This window comes from Onychomys torridus, chromosome 17 (genome assembly GCF_903995425.1).
Source record: "Onychomys torridus chromosome 17, mOncTor1.1, whole genome shotgun sequence".
NCBI lineage: Eukaryota > Metazoa > Chordata > Mammalia > Rodentia > Cricetidae > Onychomys > Onychomys torridus.
In genome coordinates, this window is record NC_050459.1 from 56572379 (window position 1) to 56598577 (window position 26199).

Sequence of the window (26199 nt, forward strand, 5' to 3'; positions counted from 1 at the left end):
CCGAAAGGAATAAAATACTCAGGAGTAAACTTAATCAAAGAAATAAAAGGCTCGAACACTCAAAATCAGAAGTCACTGGTGAAAGAAAGAAGACACAAATAAAATAGGCATTGCATGCTGGTTTGTTATGAAACAACATTGCTTAAATGACCACACTACCCAAAGCAATCTGCAGACGAAATGCCAGAGCTAACACATTCTCAATGGTGTTTTATAGAAATAGAGAAAAAAAAATCCTAATACTGACAAGGAACCACAAGAGACCTGCAGTAGCCAAAGCAGGTCTGAGCAAGAGTTTGTTCTAAAAGCTTCAGTTCTTCACTTCAAAATACATAAAAAGTGAGTGATGAAAGCATTTCTCAATGAGATGGCTCAGAGAGCAAAAGAGCTTGGTACCTGACTGTGCAAGCCTGGTAAAGTTAACTCCTCAGAACCAAAGTCGGAAGGTGAGAACGGACTATGCGAGGATGTCCTCTGACCTCCACGTGTGCCCCATGACAGGTGTACACAAAGGGGGGCGGGGAGAGCAGAAGGAGGGAATCACTAATAATAATAATAATAATAATAATAATAATAATACATTAAATTTAAATTTAAACAGCAGCATGGAACATTAAACTAACGACAACAAGAAAGTCCTGGGATGTGTTTCAAGGGTAGAGTGTTTGCCAGGCATGCACAAAACCCTGAGTGGAACATCTCAGCACCAGAAAACCAGCAGCAAATCAAGACAAGCAACAAAAACAGCAACAACCCCAAACACATAGACCAACAGACCCAAATAGAAATCCCAGAATAAACTCACACATACAGCCAGCTGATCCTCCAAATGGCCTTGGTCAGGAATGTCTTCAGCAAGCAGTACTGGGGAAGCAGTGGATCTTTGTTTTATAATACACCCCCAAATTAAATTCAAAGTGGGATAAAATTTAATTATAATATTTGGAACTGTCATTCCTTAGAACAAAACATACAAAAAACTTCACTATATTAGGCCAGGTAGTATATTAGCTATGACTACAAAAGTACAAACAACAAAGGAAAATGTCAGCCACCTGTGACTGAATCAAAGGAAATGTCTCTGCAGAGCAAAGAAACTACTTTTTCTATCTGAGTGATTTTTAGGAACGGAAAGAATTCACAAGCATTCTGATGGTCACTTTTCTTTATTCTCATGTTGTTCTCCTTTCTATTTTCTCATGTTGGCTCATTTCTTGTTCTTTCTCTGAATCTCTTTTGTTCTTTACAGCTGTATATACCCAATAGATTCTTTCATGATGAATATAGGAGTTACATTTTAAGGTCACATTCCAGTAAATGATAAGAGACAGAGCCATCCCGATAACATACAAATAATAAATCTCAGCCCCCTAATTAGTGGGCTCTAACTTGCAGCTGCAAAGAACCATTTATTACCTTAATTCTCTTAATATGGTCTCACCTGGCATTCTCCAAGGCACAGTGACATTAAAAACATTTTAAATCTTGAAATATATCTTTCTGTCCTGCCTGTAACTTTAGACCATAAAAAAGGAAACTTGCAGTTCTTTCTCAGGGCTAAGAAGTCAGATTATACTCTGCATCCCTGGCTAGTTGGAAAACTTTCCCCAATGGAGTCTCTGAACAAAAGCCATCTGTTCTCAGCAATTTCAAGGCCTAGCATAAAAACAGTTAGTTGACTTAGTTTTGAGTCTCATACCATAAAACTGAGATTAGGAGTTTGTGCAGAGAATTAATTACTATTACTGAGGAATTTGTGCAAGGAGTTAATTGCTGTCCTAGATAATTAGCCAGACCTAGGAGAACTAGTGCTGCAATAAAGTTGCTTTGTGCCTTTAACCATGGTCTAACAAATCAGACAGCTGGCTATTTTGTCCTTGTGAATTAGATTGCTTTCCTTGGAAAATATTTATTTTAAAACCCATTAGAAAGGCACCTGGACTTATCTGAACTTACTTTGAGGTTTTAAATCAGCTAATAGTATAAAAGCTGTCTTAGAGCTGGGGAGATACCAGTGTTTTCCTATGTCAGCCTTAGCTATGGTATAAAACAGTTCTCAGGGACTATATAATTCCTGGCTTGCGTAGTATTCCTCTGTATTTAATGATTCAAAAACTCTGTGTAAGCTAACATTATTGATATCAAATGAACAATACAGTTTAAGGAGGAGTCATCTTCTAGACAGTTCACAGATATAAATGCCCATAAGATTGAGATGTAATCATGAGACACACACATTACAGTACAGGTAGTGGGGAATTCCCCACACCATATACGTAATATCAGATACCAAAGGCACAGCAGAAGCAAAAGACATTCTGGAGTCTGTATTCTCATGAGCCTTGCTTGAACGAGACATACCCATCACAAAGATTCTTCTGGTGGCCTGACCCCTGAACTTTAATTGCCATCTGCTGCACCTCTGATACATCTATAGGCTACCAACAAAACCTACAACAAAACAGTCAACAGAATGGAGAAACAACTTACAAAATGAGAGAAAATGTTTGGAAACTGTTTATTTGACATAAGAGTGATATTCTGACGTGCAAGGAACTCAAAACAGTAGCAAAACTGAAATAACCCAACTTTAAAATAGGGAAATGACCTGAATAGATATCTCTTAAAATAGGACACATAAATGTCCAAGTGTACAAAAAAACTACATTCAACACCACTCGTCACCTGGGTGGTCAAAGCAAAGCCATGAAGAGACAGCATCACACTGAGACTTGGTCTTCCCCATAAACAACTCACAGTCACTCATATGCTTCTTGTAGCATGTCTCATAGAAGCCAAGATACACACCCAATCCAGGTGTGCTAGTTTGTCTTCTATTGCCATGATAATCCACCTTGATCAAAAGTAACTTGGGGAAGACAGTTTATTTCAGCCTAGATTTCCAGGTCATGATCCAACACTGAAGGAAGTCAGGGCAGGAACTTGGAGCCAGGAACTGAAAGCAGGGGCCATGGAGGGATGTTACTTAATGGCTTGATCTTCATGGCTTGCTCTGGTGGGTTTTTTTTTTTTATCAGCCCAGGACCATCTTCTTAGGGGTGGCACCACCTACAGTGGGCTGGGACCTGCCACATCCATCTTAATCGAGAAAATGACCAATAAACCTGACATCAGGCCAGTCAGATAGAAGCGTTTTCTCAACTGAAGTTTCCTCTTCCTAAATGACCCTGGTTTGTATCAAGTTGACAAATGATGATGATGATGATGATGATGATGATAATGATGATGATACAACCACAAAAACTGCACCAGATATGTACACAAAGATTACTGACTGGATAAAAGAACTGTGATGTGTAGTAAACAATGGAATATTATTCATTCAAAAGAAACAAGGTTCAGCAACAAAGAGGAAACTGGAAGACATTGTCTTAAGTGAAACATGTCAGTTATGGAGGACCACAGGTTCTCATTATGTGTAGAAGTTTAAAAGTTAATATTGGAGCCAGGGAGACAGCTCAGTGATTAAGAGCACATACTGCTCTGGCAGAAGACCCAAGTTCGGTTCCCAGCACCCATGTCAGGCAGCTCACAACTGCCTGAAACTCCAGGAAATTTGACAACTTCTCCTGGCCTCTGCAGGGACACACACACACACACACACACACACACACACACACACACACACACCATACACTTATGTGTATTCATACTTGCTCACAAATAAAAATTAAGAAATAAGTGTTAAGTTGAAATCGCAGCTGGGCAGCGGTGGCACGAGCCTTTAATCCCAGTACTCAGGAGGCAGAGCCAGGTGGATCTCTTTGAGTTCAAGGCCAGCCTGGTCTACAGAGTTAGTTACAGGGCAGCCAAGGATACACAGAGAAACTCTGACTCCAAAAAACAAAATGGGGGCTGGAGAGATGGCTCAGAGGTTAAGAGCACCAACTGCTCTTCCAGAGATCCTGAGTTCAGTTCCCATCACCCATATGGTGGCTCACAACCATCTGTAATGAGATCTGGCACCCTCTTCTGTGCCTCTACATAATGAATAAATAAATCTTTAAAAAAGGAAATATTTTAAAAGACAACAACAACAAAAAACAAAATTACCAAAAACCAAAATGGGAGGGAGTTGAAATCATTTAAATATAGAATTAAATAGTGGTGACTAGATCCTGGGAAAGAGACAAAGAGTAGTTAACTGTGCAGGGATCTGCTGCATAGGAAAACTATCTTATAATGTCCTATAGCACAGTAGAATAACTATGGTTAACAGCAATGTATTTAATATTTCAAATATAGCTGCTAAAAATGGCTTTGAATGTTCCCATCCCATAAATATCTATGGAGGTGACACATGTTCCAGTCAATTCTGTTGTACACATCGTATATATGTATTGAAATGTCACACCCTGTAAACAGACAATTACAATGTGTGGATTAAAATGAATATGTATTTTTTTCTAATTAATGGAAGAGTTTTCCAAGTTTAAATCCTTTCCACCACAAATTAATATTTTGATTGTTTGACTTTGCTATGTTTTACTTAAGGGTTTCAGACAGCCTGACAGCCCACCACTGTCCCTTCTTTAATCGGTTTTAATTAGTTTTCTGTTTCGTAGGAACTCACTTTTTATCGAATATAGACTGCCTCTACCATCACCACTTTCTGTCTCCCTCCCACTGCTCCGCCTCTCCTTTGGTGAGCTGGTGTAGGACTACACAGCCAACACAAATGAGGTAACAGCACCACAGAAAGGCTGCGAGACAGGAAACAGAGAGCAACCAGGGGCTAAATGGCAAACGCTTTGCTGGAAACCAGGCCACAGAGTCCCAGAGTCATCTCTCTACCTCAGCTTGCCTCCTTTGCAGAACCTCGGAACAGAGTAGGCTCCATTGTCTCAAGACTTCCGAACAGACCCCCAATAACATCTTGACCTCGCCTGGTTCATTTCCCACTGCCTGCGCCACCTTCTCCCGGTCCCTGCAGAAAGCTACTTTCAGCATCACGTCCTTTCTTACTGCTGGATCTCAGCACACATTGTCCCCTGTTCCTGCAGGGCTCTTCCCAGCCAGCCCACTCACTTCTGGGTAACTCTTGGCTGTCATTCTTCTCACATTATGGAATCTCCCTAACGGGATTCCAGGCTCCCTGAGTCTCTGTCAGCGATTTTAATCATTATCACTAGCAATGGCCTTCCTCTCACCATCTCCTGTGGACCATCTAGTTATCTTAGAACTCAGTAGCTTGTGATCACTGACACAGTAGATGTTTATGAACTAAATATATATCTAATTCTTAAAGAGCTCAAACCACACCCCTCGGTTGAAATCTGAGCCTCTGTTCTTCAAACTGACCCTTAACAGTTGAGGAAGGATTTTAAGGGGGCAGCAGTGGCTTCATCATGAAATGCTTGCCAGGATTCTTTAGGCTGAAATCATTTCTTTAATTACTGGGAACAGCTGGTAACTGTGGACACAGGCAGATCTAGAGGGGTGCTCTGAGCTCCACTACCTCCCACCTCTGTCCTGTCACCTGGAAACACAGGCTGTAACTAAGGGAAACCTGCAAGTCCGAGGCTTTGAGGACCTGTGTGGTGAGCCAGCCAGGTCTTGTTTGTTGCAACCAAAATAAATAGAAATGGCTCAATGGCTCACACACTAAGAAGGGAGGGGAGAAAGGAAGGGAGAAAGATTTAGTTTATTGTCTCAGATGAAGACCAAGAAACCTTTCTTGGTTTGTTTCTAACTCGCTCCTTATTCCAGCAGAGAACCTTTCTCCTCACATCCCTTGGCCAGGATTAGATGTTAATCTCAGCCTGGGACTTTTTAGGATGTAAACAACTAAAACTGCAGGGCAGGCTTGCTGCCACATTTAAAGGGAATGTATCTTAACAGTGTGGTCTCAGTATTGTTACACCAACTTGGTGCTCCCATGCACTGAATTAATGATTTCTAGAGTTAAGTCTACATCTGCACAGGACTTTCTAATGTTTGGGTTTAGTGGCACAATCCAGCATGGCCAGGGAAAAACTCCTATCTGAATGGTCAAATAAATAAATTTGAAGATCAAAAGATTACCTGTTGGTAAACTAGATTCTCTAGGGGATTGCCACCAAGACTGTCTAATTCCACAGTTATTTGATTTTTTCAATCCAGTATAAGATTCCTTACAACAGAAAATCACTTTTATTTTGGGGAATGTTATAAGAAGAGAGTGGGAAAGGAGAGAAGAATGGAGAGAGAGAGAGAGAGGACAGGATTATTATGGTCTAAAATAAGAAAAACCAAAGAGGTGGTAGTACACACCTTTAATCCCAGCACTTGGGACGTAGAGGCAGATGGATCTCTAATTTCAAGGCCAGACCAGTCTACAGAAGTAGTTCCAGGACAGCCAGGGCTACACAGAGAAACCCTGTTCAACACCCACCCTCCAAAAGGATAATATATAAATACCATTTTAACATAAAGTTTCCAATGAAATTAAGAAAAAAACTGACAAGTTTTTGTCCTTAACAAAACTGCTGTGTATTTTGAATATATATATCTTAAATACAAATGTGTAATTGGTAATTCTATCAAACCATTAAGTAACTTTTCAGATAGGAGATCTCACTGTGTAGCACAAATTGGCCTGGAATTCCTTTAAAGAAAGAAAAACAAACATTTATTTGTGTGTGTCTTAGCTACTGTTCCATTGCTGTGAAAAGACACCATGACCAACTCATAAAGACATCGCTTCATTGGGGGCACCATTGCACACACTCGCATGCATGCACGTGTGCGCACACACACACACACACACACACACACACACACACACACACACACACACGAACATCACAGCATGCCTGTGGAGATCAGAGGATGGCCTGCAGGGACTGACTGTCCTCTTCTAACCAGTGGGTCCTGGGAGTCAAACTCAGATCATCAGGCAGGTGGCTGTGCCTTTTTCCACTGAGCCATCTCACAAGCCCCAAAATCTTAAACGGACTACAAAATCTGAACGGACTACATAGTAAGACTCTCTCTCTGAAAAACAGTACCACTTAGAAATAATGGTGGATGTTGACAGTTGTCCTGGTTGAGCTAGGAGGTAAACGGGGTGATACAGCACACTCTGCTGTCTGTGAGCGAGTTTCCAGAGGCCATCAACTAAGGGAGTGAGGCTATCCCTGAACGAAATTGGCACCATTTCCTCAACTGGGGACTGGACAGAATAAGACCAGACAAGCACATGGTGCAAACATACATACAAGCCAAACTCCTGTACACATAAAAGGAGTAAACATTTAAAAAGGAAAAAGAAATCCTGCTTTTGAGAGGGGAAAAGAAAGGGTGTTGCTATATTTATTATAGGTTGGCCTAGAATTTGTAATCCACCTGCCTGCCCCAGCATCATGAGAGCTGGAACGATTGGCATGTGTCATCACACCCAGCTTTTACTAACTCTTCTCCAGGGTAGAATGAAGACTATGTATTGAGGCTTTGTATTTTAGCCTTCACATCTATTAATTCAGACTTCAACTACTGAACAAGTTTTGGCTGCATAATGTCTATTCTGTACTGACATATTTGGGCATATGAATCTTTTGAAGATGCATTTTGATTTATGTGCATCCTAGGTTTCTTTCTGTTCCTGTTATAAAACACTCTGGCCCAAAGTAACCCGGGGAGGAAAGGCTTTACTTTGCTTGTACTTCCAGATTACAACCACTGAGGGAAGTCAGGGCAGGAACCTGGAGGTGAGAACCTTGAAGCAATGTTGCTTGCTGCCTCTGTGGTCTAGGTTAGCGGCTCATGATCAGCTAGCTCTTTACAGGCCAGGCCCACCTTCCTAAGGATGGTGCTGGCCATATAAGACTGGAACCCCCTATATCAGTCATCAAGGCAATCCTTCATAAACATAGCTGCAGCTGCCTGCCAATTAGAACAATGCATGTGCTTATGTGTATGGGTTCCCTTGGAGGCCAAAAAAAGGGTTGGGGCACCATTCAGGACATGGGAAGTGCTTGCTGACTATTAGTTCATACTGAGTAGGTTGGTGGCATAGCTGTCTGGCATGCTGGACAAGTCCCTAGGTTTGACTCCCCAGCATTGAGAAGAGAAAAAACGTGAATGACTGTGGCATGCACCAAGTTATTTAAGCACGTTTACACCATTTCTGGCACTGGAAGATGCTTTCCTCCCAGTTTTGTATGTTCCACGGGCATGAAAGTGAATGGTGAAGACTAAAAAGAGAATTTGCAGGTAGTCTCATAACCACACAGCACAGCGCCACTTTATACTGTATCCTGAACGGCTGCAAAGACACACACACACACACACACACACACACACACACACACACACACACACACGTGGGAGCACACGGGAGGCAGATATGGAACACAACTTTGAAACACACCTGGCCGAGCACTGTGTGGAGGTTCACATCTATATTCTGGCAGTTGGGAGGCTGAGGCAAGAGGACAGCTGGTGAGGCCATCCTGGGTCACATAGTAAGAAACCTTCGAAGACATGGCTAGCCAGTCATGGCCAGTTATCCCTGTGATCTCAGCACCTGGAAAGCTGAAGCAGGACGACAAATTCAGTGTCAGCCTAAGACAGACAGATCCTGTATGAAAGAAGAACTAAGGACTGGGGTGTAGTCAGTAAGTAGTCTTTGCCCGGAGGGTATAGCCTTCCATCTGTGTGGAAAGCGGTCGAGGGCCAGCATGCTGCCTCAACACCTTCACTGTGTTAGTGGATTCCCACTATCGACCAGCCACTGAGGGAACACTGCAACCACCAGCAAAGCTTAGCAAGTAAAACATGGAATCATTTATTTATTATAAAGCTTCCTTTAATGATTTCTGTGCTTTTCCTTATAAGAATAAAACATGACAGCTAATCTTCACAACGGAAAACCAGAGAACTGGACAAAAATCCATTTATTTCAACAGTTCTGCGTGCCAGTCCAGAAGTCAATTCACAAAGCTCACGACGCGACTTCACTGAACACTTGACACACAAAAACAAGGGGTCGACAGCGGAAATGAGCTCTCAGTTTAAAAAACACCGCAAGTAATTTGAAAATCTATTAGACTATAATATTCTATATACATCACGTAGGAAAGGAGTCAATTTACAAGATAAAGTGACTACAATCAACAATCCTTCACAGAAAGAATAGTCCTACATTGGTCAGCCCCAGACCAGGATGGGGTTTCAGTCACTCGCTCGGTCAGCTGATAGATTCAATTCACGATATTTTCACTTTGGGTAAATTCTAAAAAACACTATGTCTAAAGTCAACTAGAAGGCCAACCTCATTGTTGAGAAAATTTTTCAACTGACCAGTGTATGTAAAAGGCTTAAAAGGCAATGTCAACTTCAGCCGCAAGAAGTGCTAAGTTGTACATTAATACTTCCCCCAACACCTGCAACCTTTGGATGAGGTTCAGCAATACAGCCTTTAAAACCCCATGAAAACTGTACTTAAATATATATATTTCTTTATTCCCACATATACAGAACTTGCATGTGAAGTAGAAAAGTTCCCATCTGGAAGATAATTAAAGGGCGTTAATGTTCTTTTTATCACTTAGCAGCCAAGTCTCGTGCTTATTTCTGTTCCCCAGAAGCAATGTTAGTTACTAGCTCCAGTTGAAGAAATGTATCTCCAAGAGGTGTACGAGGGGGATTCACTCAGTCTTTTTCCCAAGCTTCTTCATCTTTTCATTATAGGCATGATACTGGGCGTCTGTTCCAAAGAGTCTATCCCACCATGTGAAGGTGGATGCATAATTCCCAATGAAGTTCATGTGGTGGAAATCATGGTGCCGAGAACCCGTATAAAAGGGGATGAAGTTCAATGGGTTGATGGGAATGTAATAACCACTGAAATGAAAACGATACAGGTTATTTATGAGACACATCATTAGCAGTCACATGCTCGTTAGCAAACAGCATTCCGTTTTACCCAAATCACTCTGTTTCTCACATGTTTAGAAAAGACAAAAACTTGGCAGCATGTGGTAGCAGACACTGTAGCCCCAGTTCTTGGGAGGCTGAGCAGGCTGAGCAGAAGGACTGTCAGTACATGGCCAGCCTGAGCTACAGCGTGAGTTTCAGGTCAGCCTGGGCTCTGAGGCCCTAGCTGGAAAAACAATAACAACAAACCTTATAGGAAAAGGTACATGTTGGGAGATTTTGAAAACCTTAAAAGACACAGGTAAGTCTGATACCAAGAAATGAAGGAAGGGACTACAGTAATAAACACTTTTTTCTCTTTAGAGGAGCCTGCCCACCACAATCTAGAAAAGGTGTAAACCACATTCATAATGCTACCTATGTTTTTGAGGAAAAGTTGTATGAAATCAGCATCAAGTATCTACAAAGTTTAAATACCACTGTGTTGTTTTAGTTGGGGAACAAATGACTTCAAAAAGAGTCTTGTTTGGTCTAGTCTCTTTAGTTTGACATCTGAGATGGGACATAACTCCTTATCACATCTCCAGTCTGTGGAGAGGGGGCATCTGAAACACGTCCATATTTCATCGGCACCTTCCTTAAGTAATTGCTTTTGTCAGAATCACCCAGAGACCAGCAATAACCTTATAGCAGAGGCTACCGGTTCCAACACCCTCTGGGGAGTGACATTCACCATAGCAGGATAACTGCTGGCCATGAGCACGTTGCTTGACAAGACACACGCTGTCATTTAACAAATGGTAACAGATCAGTCTATTACAAAAACATCTATTATTTGAACTTCTATTCAATGATTATGATCCTCTCTTTTAAAATAACATGAGAGGGCCGGGCGGTGGTGGCACATGACTTTAATCCCAGCACTCGGGAGGCACAGCCAGGCAGATCTCTGTGAGTTCTGGGCCAGCCTGGTCTACAGAGTGAGTCCAGAATAGGTACCAAAGCTATATGGAGAAACCCTGTCTTGAAAAAAAAACAAAAACAAAAACCATGAGACATGGTTAGTGGTTAAGGTGCATGTCACATAAGCATGATGACTGGATTTGAGATCTCTAGAAACCCACATAAAAGCTGGTGGCCTGCCTGAAATCTAAGCCTCAGGAGCTAGGGATGGGATATATTCACAGAAGCAAGCTCACTAGTAACACTGGGGAGTTCTAGGTTTGACTGAGAAACTCTGCCTCCGAACAGAGATCATGTTCACATGTATCTACACACACATAAAAAACATGCACTCACATACAAAAGCAATCATGTTAACATATACCTCCACACACATAAAAACATGCATTCACAAGCACACCAACACACATGAAAATGATGTCTTCTACCTGAACAGAAAGCATTACTCACCTATGGACATCGATAGTTTCCAGCAAACGTACTGTCACCCATGCCCAAAGGAGAATAACATGATCACACAAAAGCACAATTCCAATGAAAAATCCAGTCCCGAGAATTATGGTTTCTAAAGGATGTGCATATTCTGCTTCAATTCCGAATGGAGCCTAAATCAAACAGAGTAAGAATTCCTTAATACATGGTGATGGTTAATTTTGTGTCAACTTGCTATGACGTGGTTAATGTCTGAGCTAGCAGATTTTATTTTTCATGAAGGTGGGTTCCATCCTGACAGGCCTTCCAAGCAAGGATGAGGCTTCCCAAGGAAGAAGGGACTCCTATGACAACTACAGACACCATATCTCACTTCCTGGCTTGTTGCTCTGCAAAATTTGGGCACCAGACAGCAAAATCATTTTTTTCTTTGTTGAGACAGGGTCTATGTAACTGAAGTTGGCCTTGAACTCATAACGCCCCTGCCTCTGTCAATATGTTGGGATTATATGTATATACCACCTGACTTTAAATAAACCTATGTGCATAGTAGCTTCATGTTGATTCTTTCCTTGGAGAGTTGTTGCAGAGTATTTGTTAATACTATGTGAAGATGTGTCACTGTGATTGGTTTAATAAGAAGGTGAATGGAAAATCGGTGGGATTTGTGGGGAAAGAGGAGAAGGAGGAATCTAGGCATGAGAATTATACCAGTGAGATGCCAATAAGACCCGGAGAGAGTCAGACATATAGGATAAAAGAAAGTAAAAAGTCACATGGTAAAATGTAGATTAATAGAAGCAAGTTAATTTAAGTTGTAAGAGCTAGTGAAACAAGTCTAAGTTAAGGCTGAGCTTTCAAAATTAATAAGAAGTCTCCATGTCATTATTTGTAAGCTGGAGGCCCCCAAATCTGACTACAGAGAACCTAATGTATTCAGTTTATACATAGTTTTATAAATTATATTGTTTGTATAAGTAGTGATAGTGATCCAGCTGTATGTATACAAATAATAACAGTTCTCAGTAAATTTCCTATCAATCAAAAGGTCTAGGGATATTAATTTCTTAGTATTCATCTTTTCTCTAAGTTCAACTCTAATTAAACATTGATTTACCTATGTGCGTGTGTGCATGTGTGTGCGCGCGCATGCGCACGCTCATGTGCATGTCCACTGAGCTCAAAGGACAACCCTCAGTATTCAGTTCTCTCCTACCACCTTGCAGGATCCAGGGATCAAACTCAAGTCACTAGGCCTTTAACTCTTAATTTTTAGTTTATGAATCTGTAGTTACTTTACCAACAAAGGAATGCTTATACATGCACACATAGTACTTAATCCTTAGTCATGGTTTTGTTTTCTGAAGTTACGTTTACCCTACATTTACCTATATTAACTACTATCCTAAAGTATTAACTCAAGAAACAATGTTTTAAACTGTTCTGAGTAATGCAGTATCAGTCTCAATCCTCTCAATGAGATTCACTCTTTTGTCCTGAATACATTCTCTGTCCAGTAGTTACGTTTAGATGTCTTAGTTATCGGTATGGTATCTTATCCATACTTTTGGGTATCCACTGAGACCTACAGAAAAGCAGGTCTGATTTAAAAATAAATAATCTGTTCTGAAAATGTACTTCAACTGACTAATTGCTTTAGTTTAAGTAGTAAACACTGTTTATGCATCTTGTTTAAATGACCCTTCATTACTATAGTTAGTACTAATCTGCCAGCTGTCAGGATGTCACCAGTAGGATGAGGATCTCAACTGTTATGTCTCTTAGTCTTTAAAGTATCAATCATAGTGAACTACAAATTTTTAAAAAGTGTGTGTGTGTGTGTGTGTGTGTGTGTGTGTGTATTAAAGACATATACATATGTATGTCTTTAATTACATGCATGTGTGCATGTAGACATGACTGCAGGTGCCATGGTTATAAGTGGCCTAATACGGGTGCTGGGAATTGAGCTCAGGTCTTCTATAAGAGTAGGATGTGCTCTTAACCACTGGGCCATCTCTCCAGTTCCTACCCTGAAAATCTGACACTGAAGAAAACTTTTAGGCCTGGTTCTGTATAGACGTGTACATCATATTCTTCATTATCATGCCAATAGAAAAGGAAATAAAGGGGCCCAGCCCGCGGAGTTGATTTTGATCCGAGAACCCATATTATGTCCACGGGTAGAAGAGGGAGAAGGCTGGAGAGATGGGTTGGGGGTTAAAAGCACTTGCTGCTCATACAAGGACACAGATTCAGTTCCCACACTCATATTGGGTAGCTCCAATTACCTGTAACTCCAGTTCCAAGAAATCCAACACCCTTTTCTGGCTCTGAGGGCATCTGCACACACAGGGTGAATACTCATACAACACTCAGGTACACGCAGATACACATTTAAAAAAATTTCTTTTAAGGTAGGAGAGAGCTGACTCCACAAAGTTGTCCCCTGACCCTACATGTGTCCTACCTGCCATATCATGTGCACACACACACGCGCGCGCGCGCGCACACACACACACACACACACACACACACACACACTAAAGTTATTTTTAAAAAGGACTTGTGATAAAATACCACTGGTAGCTTCTAAAGATGCCCACACAACAACCCAGGTTTTTCCACCTCAGTAGAAAAGCTGAAGTATGTCCTAACATACCTGAAACTCATGGTGGACTTTATGAATGTATTTATAAATCCTCTTGTGATGGAGGAGCCTATGCAGGAAATAGTGCCAGGTATCCTCAATGACAGCACAGCCCAAACACCTTGCCAAAATCATATACCTGTCAGAGGCAAACAGTAATGAATGCAGAGCAACAGTGACTTAGAATGACCAGTCAGACTTTACACAAACCAAAATACCCAGTCATCAGCTTGACCTAACAACAAATTCACCAAACTGCAAGATAGCTGAGTTGGGTGTGGTGGGCCACACTTCTAATTCCAGCACTTGGGAGGCAAAGGTAGGCAGATCTCTGAGTTTGAGGCCAGCCTGGTCTATAGAATGAGCTCCAAGCCAGCCAGGGCTACACAGTGAGACCTGTGTAGAAGCAAACAATATTGGTAGGTAATGCCACATGTTACAATCTGAAAAGGATGAGGGGCAAAGAGTTTGACCCTATTTCCATAATATTTTATGTTGCTGAAGACCTGGGTACAAAATCTGTTAAGAAACCAAAGTCTAAAGTTAACAGTAAAACAATTGCTTTTTCTACCACAGAAATACTTAATTTAAATAAAATGATGAAAAATAATCTGTATGCAAGTGTGCTCAGGCCCCTTAGGCAGGCTATGGACTAGCTATGTAGCCCAGGAAGATCCTGGAGCTTCAGGCCACCCCCCTCACCTTCTGATGCTGGGACCACAGGTGTATGCCACCACATCCTGTTTAAAAGTTCAATTCAAAAGGTGGACTTTCAATCTGCAGTTGGTTGGCTACAGGGACGGAAAACCCCCGAGGCAAGGAGTGACTGTGGACCTAGGTTCTGATACATGTTTATGTCCAGTTACATCAGGACCTAATCAATTTCGGGGTATTAACCAACTGAAGAAAATACACATTAAGCAAAATTTAACTGAAAAATAAACCATGAATGAATATAAACATCAAATTATCATTGACATACCATCTTGGCATTCTTTCCCAATCATAGGGAATACTGAAATACTCTGTAAAATAATAGGTCCCACAAATCATAGGCAGCTGGACAAGAAAATGGTTAAAGAGAAGGCCTTTCAAACACTTCCACTGGCCTTCCAAGCTTTCCGGCTTATCCTATGGAGAGAAAAAAAAAAAATCACAATACTTACAACTAGTTTGTTATCAGTAGTTCAGCTGAACAAGTAGAAATAAATTCTTATCATTTTCTCCGAAGTGTATAACCCCTCAGTTCTATGCTATGTTCAGTTCATGCTACAGTGGCAAGGGATCTTGACAATTACTTCAACAAGTTTTTAAAAAACATTAATGGATAAATATGACCTAAAACTAACCTAAGAAGCACCACGAGATGAGGAACTGAGTGTCCAGGCTTTGCCGCCTACTTTCCAGAGAAGTCAATTACATTAAGTTTATACTGAGTGTCCCACCGGAAGCCTGCACAAGCAGCAACTGACAGCTCTATTGAAATATCCAGGTATTCAGTGGTATTCATAAGGAAATAAGCGCCTTCTGTATGCACACAATGAGAGCTGTGCATACGTAAAATACAAACAATAAAACATATGTGAACAAAATAAAAATCTTTAGTCTAAGACTCAACCTATAGACTTACACTTGACTGTTGAACTAACTAACCAGCTAATCAGCTGTGTGCTCACAGGGAAATCAGTTTTCTCAGCAATAAAGCAAGTAGACTACACATAGTAACTTAGATTGTCTTTTTATTTCTACTGTAAGGATTGATTGACCCCACTCCAAACCTCTTGTCTCTGACCAAAGAATAATCTGAACTTTCAGGCTTATTTGAGATGGTGCCTCTAGCTCCTGGCTAGACTCTGATTCTCAAGGAGCTTTAAGAAAAACACAAAGTTTAGCAGGTAAAATGAGAACAGTAGAAAATGCCACCTAGCATGTGTGAGGCCCTGGGCTTCCTGAACACTGATCCCTGCCCCAGGGTGTGTGAAATAGAATAATCAACTACTATTATAACAAATAAAATCACAGGCTGTGTTGTTTATATGGTATGTGCAAGCTGGCTAAGCGGACATTTAAATGCATGCCTAGTACAATACCAAAGCTTACCACCTTTTGCTTAATATGCATATCTGTACCCTAGTACCCAGGGATACCCCACTGGAGCCATGAACTCTCTGATGTTTCAGTTAGATCTCTCTCTCTGAGGAAACTTACTGAACTGTGATTTCTTTTTTTAAAGAAACAATCCCTGAAAAGTCTGCTTTACTTTTCACGCATGCAAAACTTCCTCTAACTAGCAAGCACACAGATGAACTGTCCAGCTACTCAGTCAGTCTCTTGAAAGTGGAACGTGCTTACTAGTGTGTAACCTCCACGGCAGTTTTCAGTGTATGGACTTTTACTGCATAGATATGTCTGTGTACCATGTGTGTGCCTGTGCCCATGGAGGCCACAAGAAGGCATCAGACACCCCACCCCCACCCCCCAAACTGGAGTTCTAGACGTTTGTGAGCTACCACATGGGTGCTGAGAACCAAACCCAGGTCTCCTGGAAAAAGCAACCAGTGTTCTTAACCACTGATCATCTTTCCAGCCCCTAGTTCCCCCCCTTTTTTTTGGTGGGGGGGTGTGCAATATTTTTTGAGTCATGGTATCATGTGTCTTATGGTGGCCTAAACTCCCTAAGTAGCAGAGAATAACCTTGAACCTGATCCTCCTGCCTCCATCCACATGCTCAGTTTACAAGTGTGAGTCACACCTGTTGAGGATATACTGGGAGGCCTGCTCTTTTCTGAAGGGAAATGGAGAGAGAAGCAGTGGATCTAGGGGAAGAGAAGAGGCGTTGGGGAACAGGGTGGGGGTGGGAAGAGGGGAGGCTGCAGTCATGATGTATAGTATGAGAGAAGAATAAGAAAAGGGGAGGGGCTGGAGAGATGGCTCGGTGGTTAAGAGCACTGACTGCTCTTCCAGAGGACCTGAGTTCAATTCCCAGCACCCACATGGTGGTTCACAACTATCTGTAACTCCACTTCCAGGGGATCTGACACCCTCATATGGACATACATTTAGACAAAACACCAATGCACATGAAATAAAATAGGCAAATTAAAAAAAGAAAAAGGGAAAACAGTTTTTAAAATGTTCTATGCATTAAATAATATAGTTCTTGAATATTTTATGGTGGGCTTTCTAAAGCACTAAGCAAAAGACATGAATGGTCCTGTGCTTGTTTCAATCACAGTCGGTGCTTTCAGAATTCACAAATGGAATTACCTCTACAATTCTTTTTCATCTGATTAACTGTGCTGGGGGCGTGGGAGGTAGAGCCCAGGATCTGTCCGCCTTTCTTCTTTTTGTTTTGCCCTATTTTATACTGTTGTTGTTGTTATTGATCAAGGTCTCACTATGTTGCTTGACTGGCCTAGAACTTACTATGTAGACCAGGCTGGCTTCAAACTCATAGAAGTCCACTTGCCTCTCTCCACTTGCCGGCTCTAGGGTCTTGGACAGGTTAGGCAAATGCTCTACTACAGGGCTACAACTCTAGGTTTTATTTTCTTCTCACGCCCTTTATACTGTGACTACCTGCAGCCATTCTATCCAGCCTTTCATTAGCTGTAACCCATTAGATTGTGGGTTTTGTTCCTCTTGTGTGTGCTTGTACTGACTTCAAGTCCTAGCCCTGTGCAGACTAGGCAAGTCCTCCAACCCTGACGATATCCTCAGCCTCACTTAGGCCTTTTCCTTCCACATCTATTTCCTTCTAAGGCCACCCACACACCCCTGGGCTAAAAAAGCTCTCCCCTGGACAAGGTACCGCCACCTATAACCAAGCAGTCAGCTGTAGAGGGCAGTGGAGTAAGAAAACACGCTTCAGCTTGGTGACCGATGAATCAGCCTTACTTATAAATGAATCAGTGGATGACACACAGCGGCCAGAATCACCTCAGTGACTCAGAATTTACGACATTTAAACAAAGATGTTTTCCAGCTCGGGCTCTTTCATCAGAAGCACCTTGGACATGCTCCAGTGAACGGAGGCCAAAAGGGGCATCCTATGAGCTACCCCCCTTTTCATCCCTTTCCCTTTCCCTTCTCTCCTCTTGGCTTAGAGTCCACGGGTACCTGATGCCTACATTAGCTGCAGAGGAGCCTGTGGTGAGTCCTTCCTTACAGTGACTCACTGGGAGAGGCCACAAAACTAAAAGACTGACGAGACATAACCTGCATACCCACAAACCAGAGGAACACTCAGCACCTACTTTTTGCCATTGTTGTGTGGCCTTAAGTTTAGTTGGTTTAGATTAGCCAATAGTGGCATTTAAAAACAAAACAAAACAAAAAAACACTTTGGAGTTTAAGATGGTTCATGTCTATCAACACTCAGGAAATGAAAGTGAGGAGATCCCAAGTTCAAGGCCAGCCTGGGCTATACATGCGATGTGACCTCAAAACAAACAAGAACTAATACTGGTGTACTAAATGTTGACAAGTCTTTTCTGTCTCTATACTTGTCCAAATTCTTCTTAAAAACCATGCTAAGCAGGACGGTGGTGGCGCATGCCTTTAATCCCAGCACTCAGGAGGCAGGGCCAGGCGGATCTCTGTGAGTTCAAGGCCAGCCTGGTCTACAGAGTGAGTTTCAGGACAGGCTCCAACAGGCTCCAAAGCTACACAGAGAAACCCTGTCTTGAAAAACCAAAAAAAAAAAAAAAGAAAAAAGTAAAAATACCAAATGTCTCTTGAAGCAGTTTAATTATTTGGGCTATTGGTAAATAATAGCCTAGCTTTATTGGGTTGAATTAAACATGTTATGAAAATTAACTTCCCTGTTCCCTTACTGCCTTCTTAAGGTATTCCACTGGTCATTTAAAGCTATGTAAGTGGATTCATTATATTTCTACTGGACGGTACTGATGTGAGTCTCAAAGCTCAGTGTTCTTCAAAAATATCTAACACCATCAATGATAGTATCACAGACATATCACACTCACCTTTTGAATTTTGTACTTTCTCATGTAAGGGATAAATTGAAATAAAAATCCAGGCAAAGAGAACAAGAAATAGATGGCTTCGTGAACTATGAGGGACCCCCAGGTTGCGATCTGGAACTTCGTATAGTTATCCAGCATGTAGCCCCAGGCATTCTTAAAGGGCTCTTGCAGAGGGTTCTCAGGCAGCAGGGAATCCAGATACTCCACAGCTAGCGAAGCTGAGCTGAAGATGTCAACGCTTTTGTTAGTGGCCATTTTCAAATCTCTGTGAGGAGCCTTTTATTTCTGTAGTAAGTAAGCAGATAAGCAAAACAATGAAATCCTGAAAAACAGCATTAAAATATCTCCTGATATTTTTAAGTGACAATTACTAAACAAGGACTACTTTCTTAGGTTATAGAGATGATTAAAAATGACCTACTGAATGCTATCATCATCTCCAGTTGTAGACAGTGATTTTAAAACTCCATGTCCTTTCTACAGCAAGATCTAAAAGAACAGTGGGCATGGAATTCCATGCTAACTTTTGGCTGTCAACATGGCTCAGTGTCCACTTGCCTCACCATATCCTGAGTTCAATCCCTGGAACCCAAGTAAAATGGAAAGAGAGAATGGATTCCACAAAACTACCTTCTGATTTACACACACACACACACACACACACACACACACACACACACACACGAAATGAAACTTAAACCAAAAAGTTTGCCAAAGTGACTAAAAGTTAAGTTCTGGCAAGAACAAAGTGGCACTTGTAAACAAAGCTAGAGATCAAACGTCGAATTACAAAAGGCATCCCAACACGTGATAAAAGAGACACAGTGTGCTTTAGAAAAAACCCAGTGGACAAAAAACAAAGGCCATTGATAGGCAGTTCACAGAACAATGGGGCCAAATGGTCCCCCAAATCCCACAGCACCTGCTGTACGGGCACAAGTACTGGGTTCAGATTCCCCACATCTGCATAAAAGCTAGGTACAGCAGTGGGCATCTATACCCCCAGCTCTCAAACTGAGGCACTCCAGGTTCAGTGAGAGAGCCATCTGAAAAAACAACTAAGGCACAGAACAACGGAGGGGAACAGCCCACATTGACCTTTATCCTCTACAGGTGCACTCACAGGCACACATGCCCCCCCCCCCCCACACACACATACACACAAACCAACAAACCAAGAAACTTCCCTCCTTCAAAGGAGGAACTGTACCCCAAAGAGATACTTTTGCCCAAGTGGCAAACCTTTTAAAGTTCAACAACCCACTGCTCAGCACTGGTATGCAAAGAGACACTATCCACACTGTTGGCTTGGGACAAAGCAGTTTATCATTTGAGGAAAAAAAAAAAAATCGGCAGTACTGACATAATGCAGTCTGTCCTTTCATTCAAGGGTAGAAGACAACACGCTAAGCTAGAAGTAAGGATAGCTTCTAACTAGCACCAGATTTAGAAAGAATATGGAAGTCCTTAAGCAGGAGATGAGTTAAATAACACAGCTGCTTACAAGAATGAGACAGCCAGGCATAGTGGCTGACACTTGTAACCCCTGTACTTGAACCTGAGGCAGGAGGACTGCCGAGAGAGAGTTCAAGGTGAGCCGGAAGTACACAGGAAGACATCTTCAAGATGTCTCCAATAAAACCAAATAAAGTAATGACAATGATGAAAACAACTCCCTGTGTCCCCAGCTCCAAGGCATCAGATTCCCTCTCCAGGACCTTCAGGCACCTGCAGGTACACATATGATGTTGTTCTCTCCAACAGCCCCCCATATACAGGTAACAAAAATAAAAATTAAATTAAGTAACAACCCTATTTCGTATAAGGATGACATCTAAAATCTAGTCTTAACTCCAGAGACACATTTATAGAATAGCATGTATAGCAAGAGCCAAATATGGCTATGTAAAACCCAAGTCCCTGGTTTCTTGAGAAAACCACATATTTCCTCTATATACTTCAACTCATTCATGTGTACACGCTGCGCACGCTCACACACACACACACACACACACACACACACACAAAATGTACAGAACAAAACCGTTTCTACAGTGCTGGTCTGTGAGGAGAGATCTAAGGGGGAAAGCAAGGAGGAAAACCTTTCCCTGTCACACTTTCTTTACAGTTTTAGTTTCTTTCCTTTCTTTTTCTTTTTTTCAAGATAGGGTTTCTCTGGCTGTCCTGGAACTCCCTTTGTAGAACAGGCTGTCCTTGAACTCACAGAGATCCACCTGCCTCTGTCTTCTCAGTGCTGGGATTAAAGACATCACATCCAGCTTAACTTTAATAATTTTGATTTCTTAGATGAGACTATACTGTACCTACTTAATAAATGTTAACCTAACTGGTCACCAGTCAAACACGATGAACTTCATTCTGAATCTGACTTGCAAGAAAAAACCAAACCAAACCAAAAAAAACCTATATTAGGGCTCAGTTGGTAAAGTGCTTGCCTAGCATGCAAAGCCCTTGGCTCCATTTCTAAAATCACATATCCTGGGCATAGCGGTGTATATCCCAATACTCTGCAGGTAGAGGCAGGAGGATCAGAAGCTCAAGGTGATTCTTGGCTACAAACATATCAAGTTCAATGCCAGCCAAGGATACATGAGGCACAGTCTCAAAAAAAAGTATTTTTATAGCACTACTACTTCTAAAATTGACCTCTTATCCTATTCTATATAAGAGGCAGGCCTTCAAGCTCACTCTTAGGACTTTCTGCCCCACCCCTTAGCCAATGGCTTGTTCCTGGTCACGTACCTGCTGGCCTCACAATTTGTCCTCATTCTTCTCAAGTGTTCCTATGTTCTTATCTCACCAAGGACATGTCTCTCCTTTGTCCTTTCTCAGTCCATGTCCTTCACAGGCATGAAACCCACTCCTTCATTCAAAGAACATATATGTGGAACTGGAGACTGGAGTCAGCCATTTAGAGCACTTGCTGCTCTTACAACAGACCCAAGTTCAATTCCCAGCACTTGCATGGTGGCTCACAACCATCTGTAACTCCAGTTCCAGGGAATCTGACACCAAGGGTACCAGGAATCCACAGACATAGATGCAGGCAAAACACTCAATATACATAAAACAAATAATTCTTAATTAATAATAATAAAATAAAAACATTTTCAAGTCTGCCTTTCTAGAGAAAAATCTTCCCTACCCATCCTTCCCAAGGCTGCAATGGAAAGATGGTGAGTTTCAGGCCAGTTTGGTTCCTGTGAGACCCTGTCTAGGAAAGGAGAAGAGGGGAGGAGGCAGAAAAGAACCCCTAATCTCTACCATGTCTCCCAAGCCACTGCTATTCACCCTTCTCATGGGAAAGTTCCAGATAAAAGTGCCACCCTCCTCCACCGACACTGACCTCTTAGCGCTGAGCTACCCACTCATACCAAGATATTTCCAACCATCTACCTCGAAGTTGCAAAACATAGATGAGCATCCCAACCTCCATTTTTCCTGAGGACATTACCAAATTTGACAATGACCCATGAACACCACTTCCTAGCTGCATGCCCTAGATTTGGGGGATGCTAAAACTGAACCACAACGTTATAATCTGAAAAACTACTCAACAATAATTCTTCTAGTAAACCCAAGGAACGGCACACTTAAAGTGCTGGACCTAAGTAAGACCTGGCACACAGCACCTAAAATAGGCTGACAATTATTGAGCACTTGCACATCAGGTATGTGCTGTCTTTTTAAGCTAAACCCTGCCACGCCATCATGAAGTGGTGGTCCATGTATTATCTTTGGTTTCCAGATGCTAAGCTGATGTTTCAAATCAGTAGGGAACCTGTGCAAAGTTCCACAGTCGATGAGTGGAGGAGCCCACACATTCACTAGTGTGGCGATGCTGTTATTTTAAAAAGCACTCACAACTGACATTACAGCTTACCCAGGCTCTACTCACATGACTTCATTTTCTCATTTCTTATTATTTTCTATTCTGATCGCTATTCTTTAAAAAAAAAAAAAATCACTACGCCTCCCTGCTGTCAAATCCAATATTCTTTGGAGCTCATTTTATTGACCAATCTGGATGGTGATTTTTTCTTTCTTTTTTCTTTAAATGAGGGTTTTAGTTCAAGTTGGCCTCCAACTATCCAAATAAGGATGGCCTTGAACTCCTGATCTTCCTGCCTCCACAGCTCACACACTAACAACAATGTTGAAGATCTGGCATTCCTCTGCTTGACATTTTTCCTTGGCTCATTCACGGAACTCACCCAGATTCCCTCTAACAAGTATCTGTGTCTATGATGTGCAGTCACTGTGCTACCCCCGCCCTCCCTCCTGAAGGGAAACTACACACAGCTAAGAGGACAGAGACGCATAGAGTTTCTGGGCAAACACACGTTCTACATTGAGACCTGGCCATGACATGGAAGGGACCCTATGACAACAGAGTTGTGGTGGAGATAAAGCTCTATAGGAGAAGATGAGAAAGAATCTGGTGCTCTTTGATGTAGCCTCTTGAGCCAGGAAGCCCTGATGTTCCTAACCATTCCACACTATCCTGGCTAATCCTATTGCCTGGTTCAAAAATATGCTGATGTCCATCATCTATAACTCCTCTCCAGATCTAGGTTCTGATTATCCAAACGGTTGCTGGACATCTCCATTCAAAGATAAATTGGATCTGGGTCAAACTTCAAGGCTGCATCCTAGACTTTATCAGGGGCTTCCTCCCAAACTCGCTGTAACGCCTACCTTGAGGCACTTCACCTCCAACGAAAGTGTTCTACTCTCTCCCACCTCAGCCCTCCTGGATTAAGTCTTCCAACTCCCACACAAGGTTGAGACAGAGTTCAGTGATCCCGAGTTCACGGTCTGTAAAGACGAGAGGAAGATGGGCATGTAGATGTCCATTGAGCAAAAGCATCAGAGAAAGCAATCAAACAGCACAGAAGGTTTTATTGACGTGCATCTCCTGCTTCCTCATCTTTGAGCATCCCTGGCCTGGAAACCCGATCTGAATCAGGTAGACTAGATCCTCAGGGCGGGGAGGGGAAAAAAAAAGAAAGAAATGGATTCGTGGGTCCTCCGATTCACTCAAAGCCTGGCTGACCATCCGAGTCCCCCCTCTTTTGTCACTGCAGCGGAGAGGAGGCCTAAGACACAGGGTCAGGCTCCACCTACCCAAGGGTTAAACCTTCACGGTTCCGGCGGGCAGGACCGCTCATGTAGGCACCGCTGTCTCGCGTGGAACCACACGCGGTTCCTGCACCCCGTCCCTCGCGGCCGGCTGTGGCCTCCGAACCAGCTGCTGCTGCTGCTCCTCGGGCCGTGCGTGCGTCGGAGACACCTTCCCAGAGCCACAAACCCAGAACGCATCCTATTCCCCTCCCGCCCCGGGGGGAATCGTGTCTCGGTAAAAAAAAGTTTTTAAGACTTAAGTCATCAACGATCCAGACTCCGGGTGACTGCAAACTCTTGGAAGGGCCCTAAGCGTGGTTCGGGTTCCATCACTCTCTCGGGGTCTTGCACAGCCGAGCCCCTCCCCACCGCGTCCTGACCGGCCCCGTGCGTCCCGATCTCGGCCGCCCTCCACGCGACCCCGACCCCGGCTCGCAACGCTCCTCACCTGGCGTGCCGCGACGGCCGGCGACCTCCCCGCACAGCGCCCGGGCAGGTGCAAGCGGCCTCCTCACTTTACTTCTCCCGGTTCAGGGGCGGGGCCCGGAGGGCGCGCCCGGCTCCCCCGCCCTCCTGCCATCATTGGTCCGCCCCACCTGCCGCCCCGCCCTCCCCGTGCAGCGATTGGTCCGTACCCGCGGCCCGGCAGCGTGTGACTCGCGTCAACGAATCCCGGCGGCGCCGGCCATTGGCTCCCCGGATGGAGTGAGGATAGTGAGACCCGCGCGGACAGCCAGTCGGCGGCGCTCCAGCGCAGCCGGAGGCGGGGCGCCGCGGCAGCGCGTGACGGTGTGACGGGGCGGGGCAGCCGTGCCCCCCCACCCCCCGGCGTCGCCGTGGCAACCGAGCGGCGGGTCCCCCAGGCTGCCCCGGGGATGTGGGCGTGCTGGATCGCATCCTGTGGCTTCCGGTACGCTTGCTCGGTCCAGAGCCCGGAGGAATAAAAGTAGAATGGATGGTTTTTGTTTTTAATCCATTTGCGTTTTTAGTCTTGCCTTCCAGGGTTTATTCTGGATTTCGATCTTTGTTGAGATAGCACTCATGTACAGCCTGGCCTTTGAACTGGATTATGTAGTCTGAGGATAACCTTGAACCCTAATCCTCCTGCTTCTGCCTTGCATCATCTATCTTGCTTCCCGTATCCTTGAATAAGTGAAGCTTTTTTGAAGTTTTTTTAAAAAACTATTGTTACATATCGTGTCTCTCTGTGTGTTCACGGGACAACTAGGTGGGGGTTGGTTCTCCCCTTTCACCATGTGGTTCTGGGGATCAAGCTCAGATAGATGGTCATTGAGCCCAGTAACTATCTTGTAATAAATCTCTGTATATGGAACATGGTGCAATGTAGCTTCTGCAATAATCTAAAGGGATAGTTGCCATCATTCCCATGTTGCAGATGAGGGAACAGAAACTGGAGACATTCAGGGGTGATTCTGCTGAGGCCTGGGTGAGGTAGCTCAGTGGTGGAGTTCACGGTTAGCATTCTAGGGGCCCAGGGTTCCACACACGGAAATCGATTCAAAGTCAAGGGAGTTGTCTGAGTTCTGGGGTGTCCAGACTTGCACCTGAGCCAGGAAGTGAGCTAAGAATGCCCAACTTTGTGTACTGCAATTGCTGTGTGGGGGAGTCAGTACCCAAAGACAGAAGAGCTAAGTAAGCCTACAACTCTTGGCTCATTTGTGTACGGTATGTGTAAAGAGGATGTGATAACAGGATGCTAACCTTTTGCTTAAGGACGGTGTCTTTAGAAGAAGAAAAAAAAAAAAAAGCCATATCCAGTGTGTGTGGTGGTGTGCAGCAGGCTTTCTAAATGTTTTCATATAGGTGCACACTGTGTGAAGGCCGGCTAAGAGTTTCCCAAATCATGACATGGAGACTTATTATTAATTATGAATGTCTGGCCTTATCTTATGCTTGTCCCACTAGCTCTTATAACTTAATTTAACCTGTTTCTTTTCATCTGTGTTTTGCCTCAGGGCTTTTTACCTTTCTTTCTGTATGTCCTACTCCTTGTGTGGCTGGCTGGCCCCGGGCATCTCCTTCTCTTCCTCCCTCATTCTCTCTTTCTTCTTTGAGCCTAGATTCCTCCTGTTCTCTCTGCCCACCAGCCCCTCCCATCCCTCTACTGCCTAGCTATTAGCC

The 26199-nt window shown here is 43.1% G+C and overlaps 1 protein-coding gene across 2 annotated transcripts; it reads right to left on the minus strand.

The window, feature by feature from the left end:
• Window positions 1-8787: 8787 nt before the first annotated feature.
• On the minus strand, window positions 8788-24599 carry Msmo1 (methylsterol monooxygenase 1). 2 transcript variants are annotated; one of them, XM_036166644.1, is made up of 7 exons: window positions 24506-24599; window positions 23632-23751; window positions 18913-19197; window positions 14907-15055; window positions 13937-14063; window positions 11293-11447; window positions 8788-9846 (listed from the first exon to the last, which is right to left on the minus strand). In XM_036166644.1, the coding sequence occupies exons 3-7, from the start codon at window positions 19165-19167 to the stop codon at window positions 9651-9653; spliced, it is 882 nt and encodes a 293-aa protein (XP_036022537.1). In that variant the 5' UTR covers window positions 19168-19197; window positions 23632-23751; window positions 24506-24599; the 3' UTR covers window positions 8788-9650. The 2 variants fall into 2 exon arrangements, with proteins under 2 accessions (XP_036022537.1, XP_036022538.1); XM_036166645.1 differs by lacking the exon at window positions 24506-24599 and adding an exon at window positions 24061-24260.
• Between the last annotated feature and the right edge of the window lie 1600 nt (window positions 24600-26199).

Bases quoted from the DNA above. Each gene is read 5' to 3' on its own strand.
- Msmo1 (XM_036166644.1), bottom strand. From the start codon at position 19,167: ATGGCCACTAACAAAAGCGTTGACATCTTCAGCTCAGCTTCGCTAGCT. The intron at 15,056-18,912 runs GTGAGTGTGATA...TTCTCTCCATAG, and splicing joins GAAAGTACAAAATTCAAAAG to GATAAGCCGGAAAGCTTGGA. The intron at 14,064-14,906 runs GTATGTCAATGA...TGCCTCTGACAG, and splicing joins TGGGAAAGAATGCCAAGATG to GTATATGATTTTGGCAAGGT.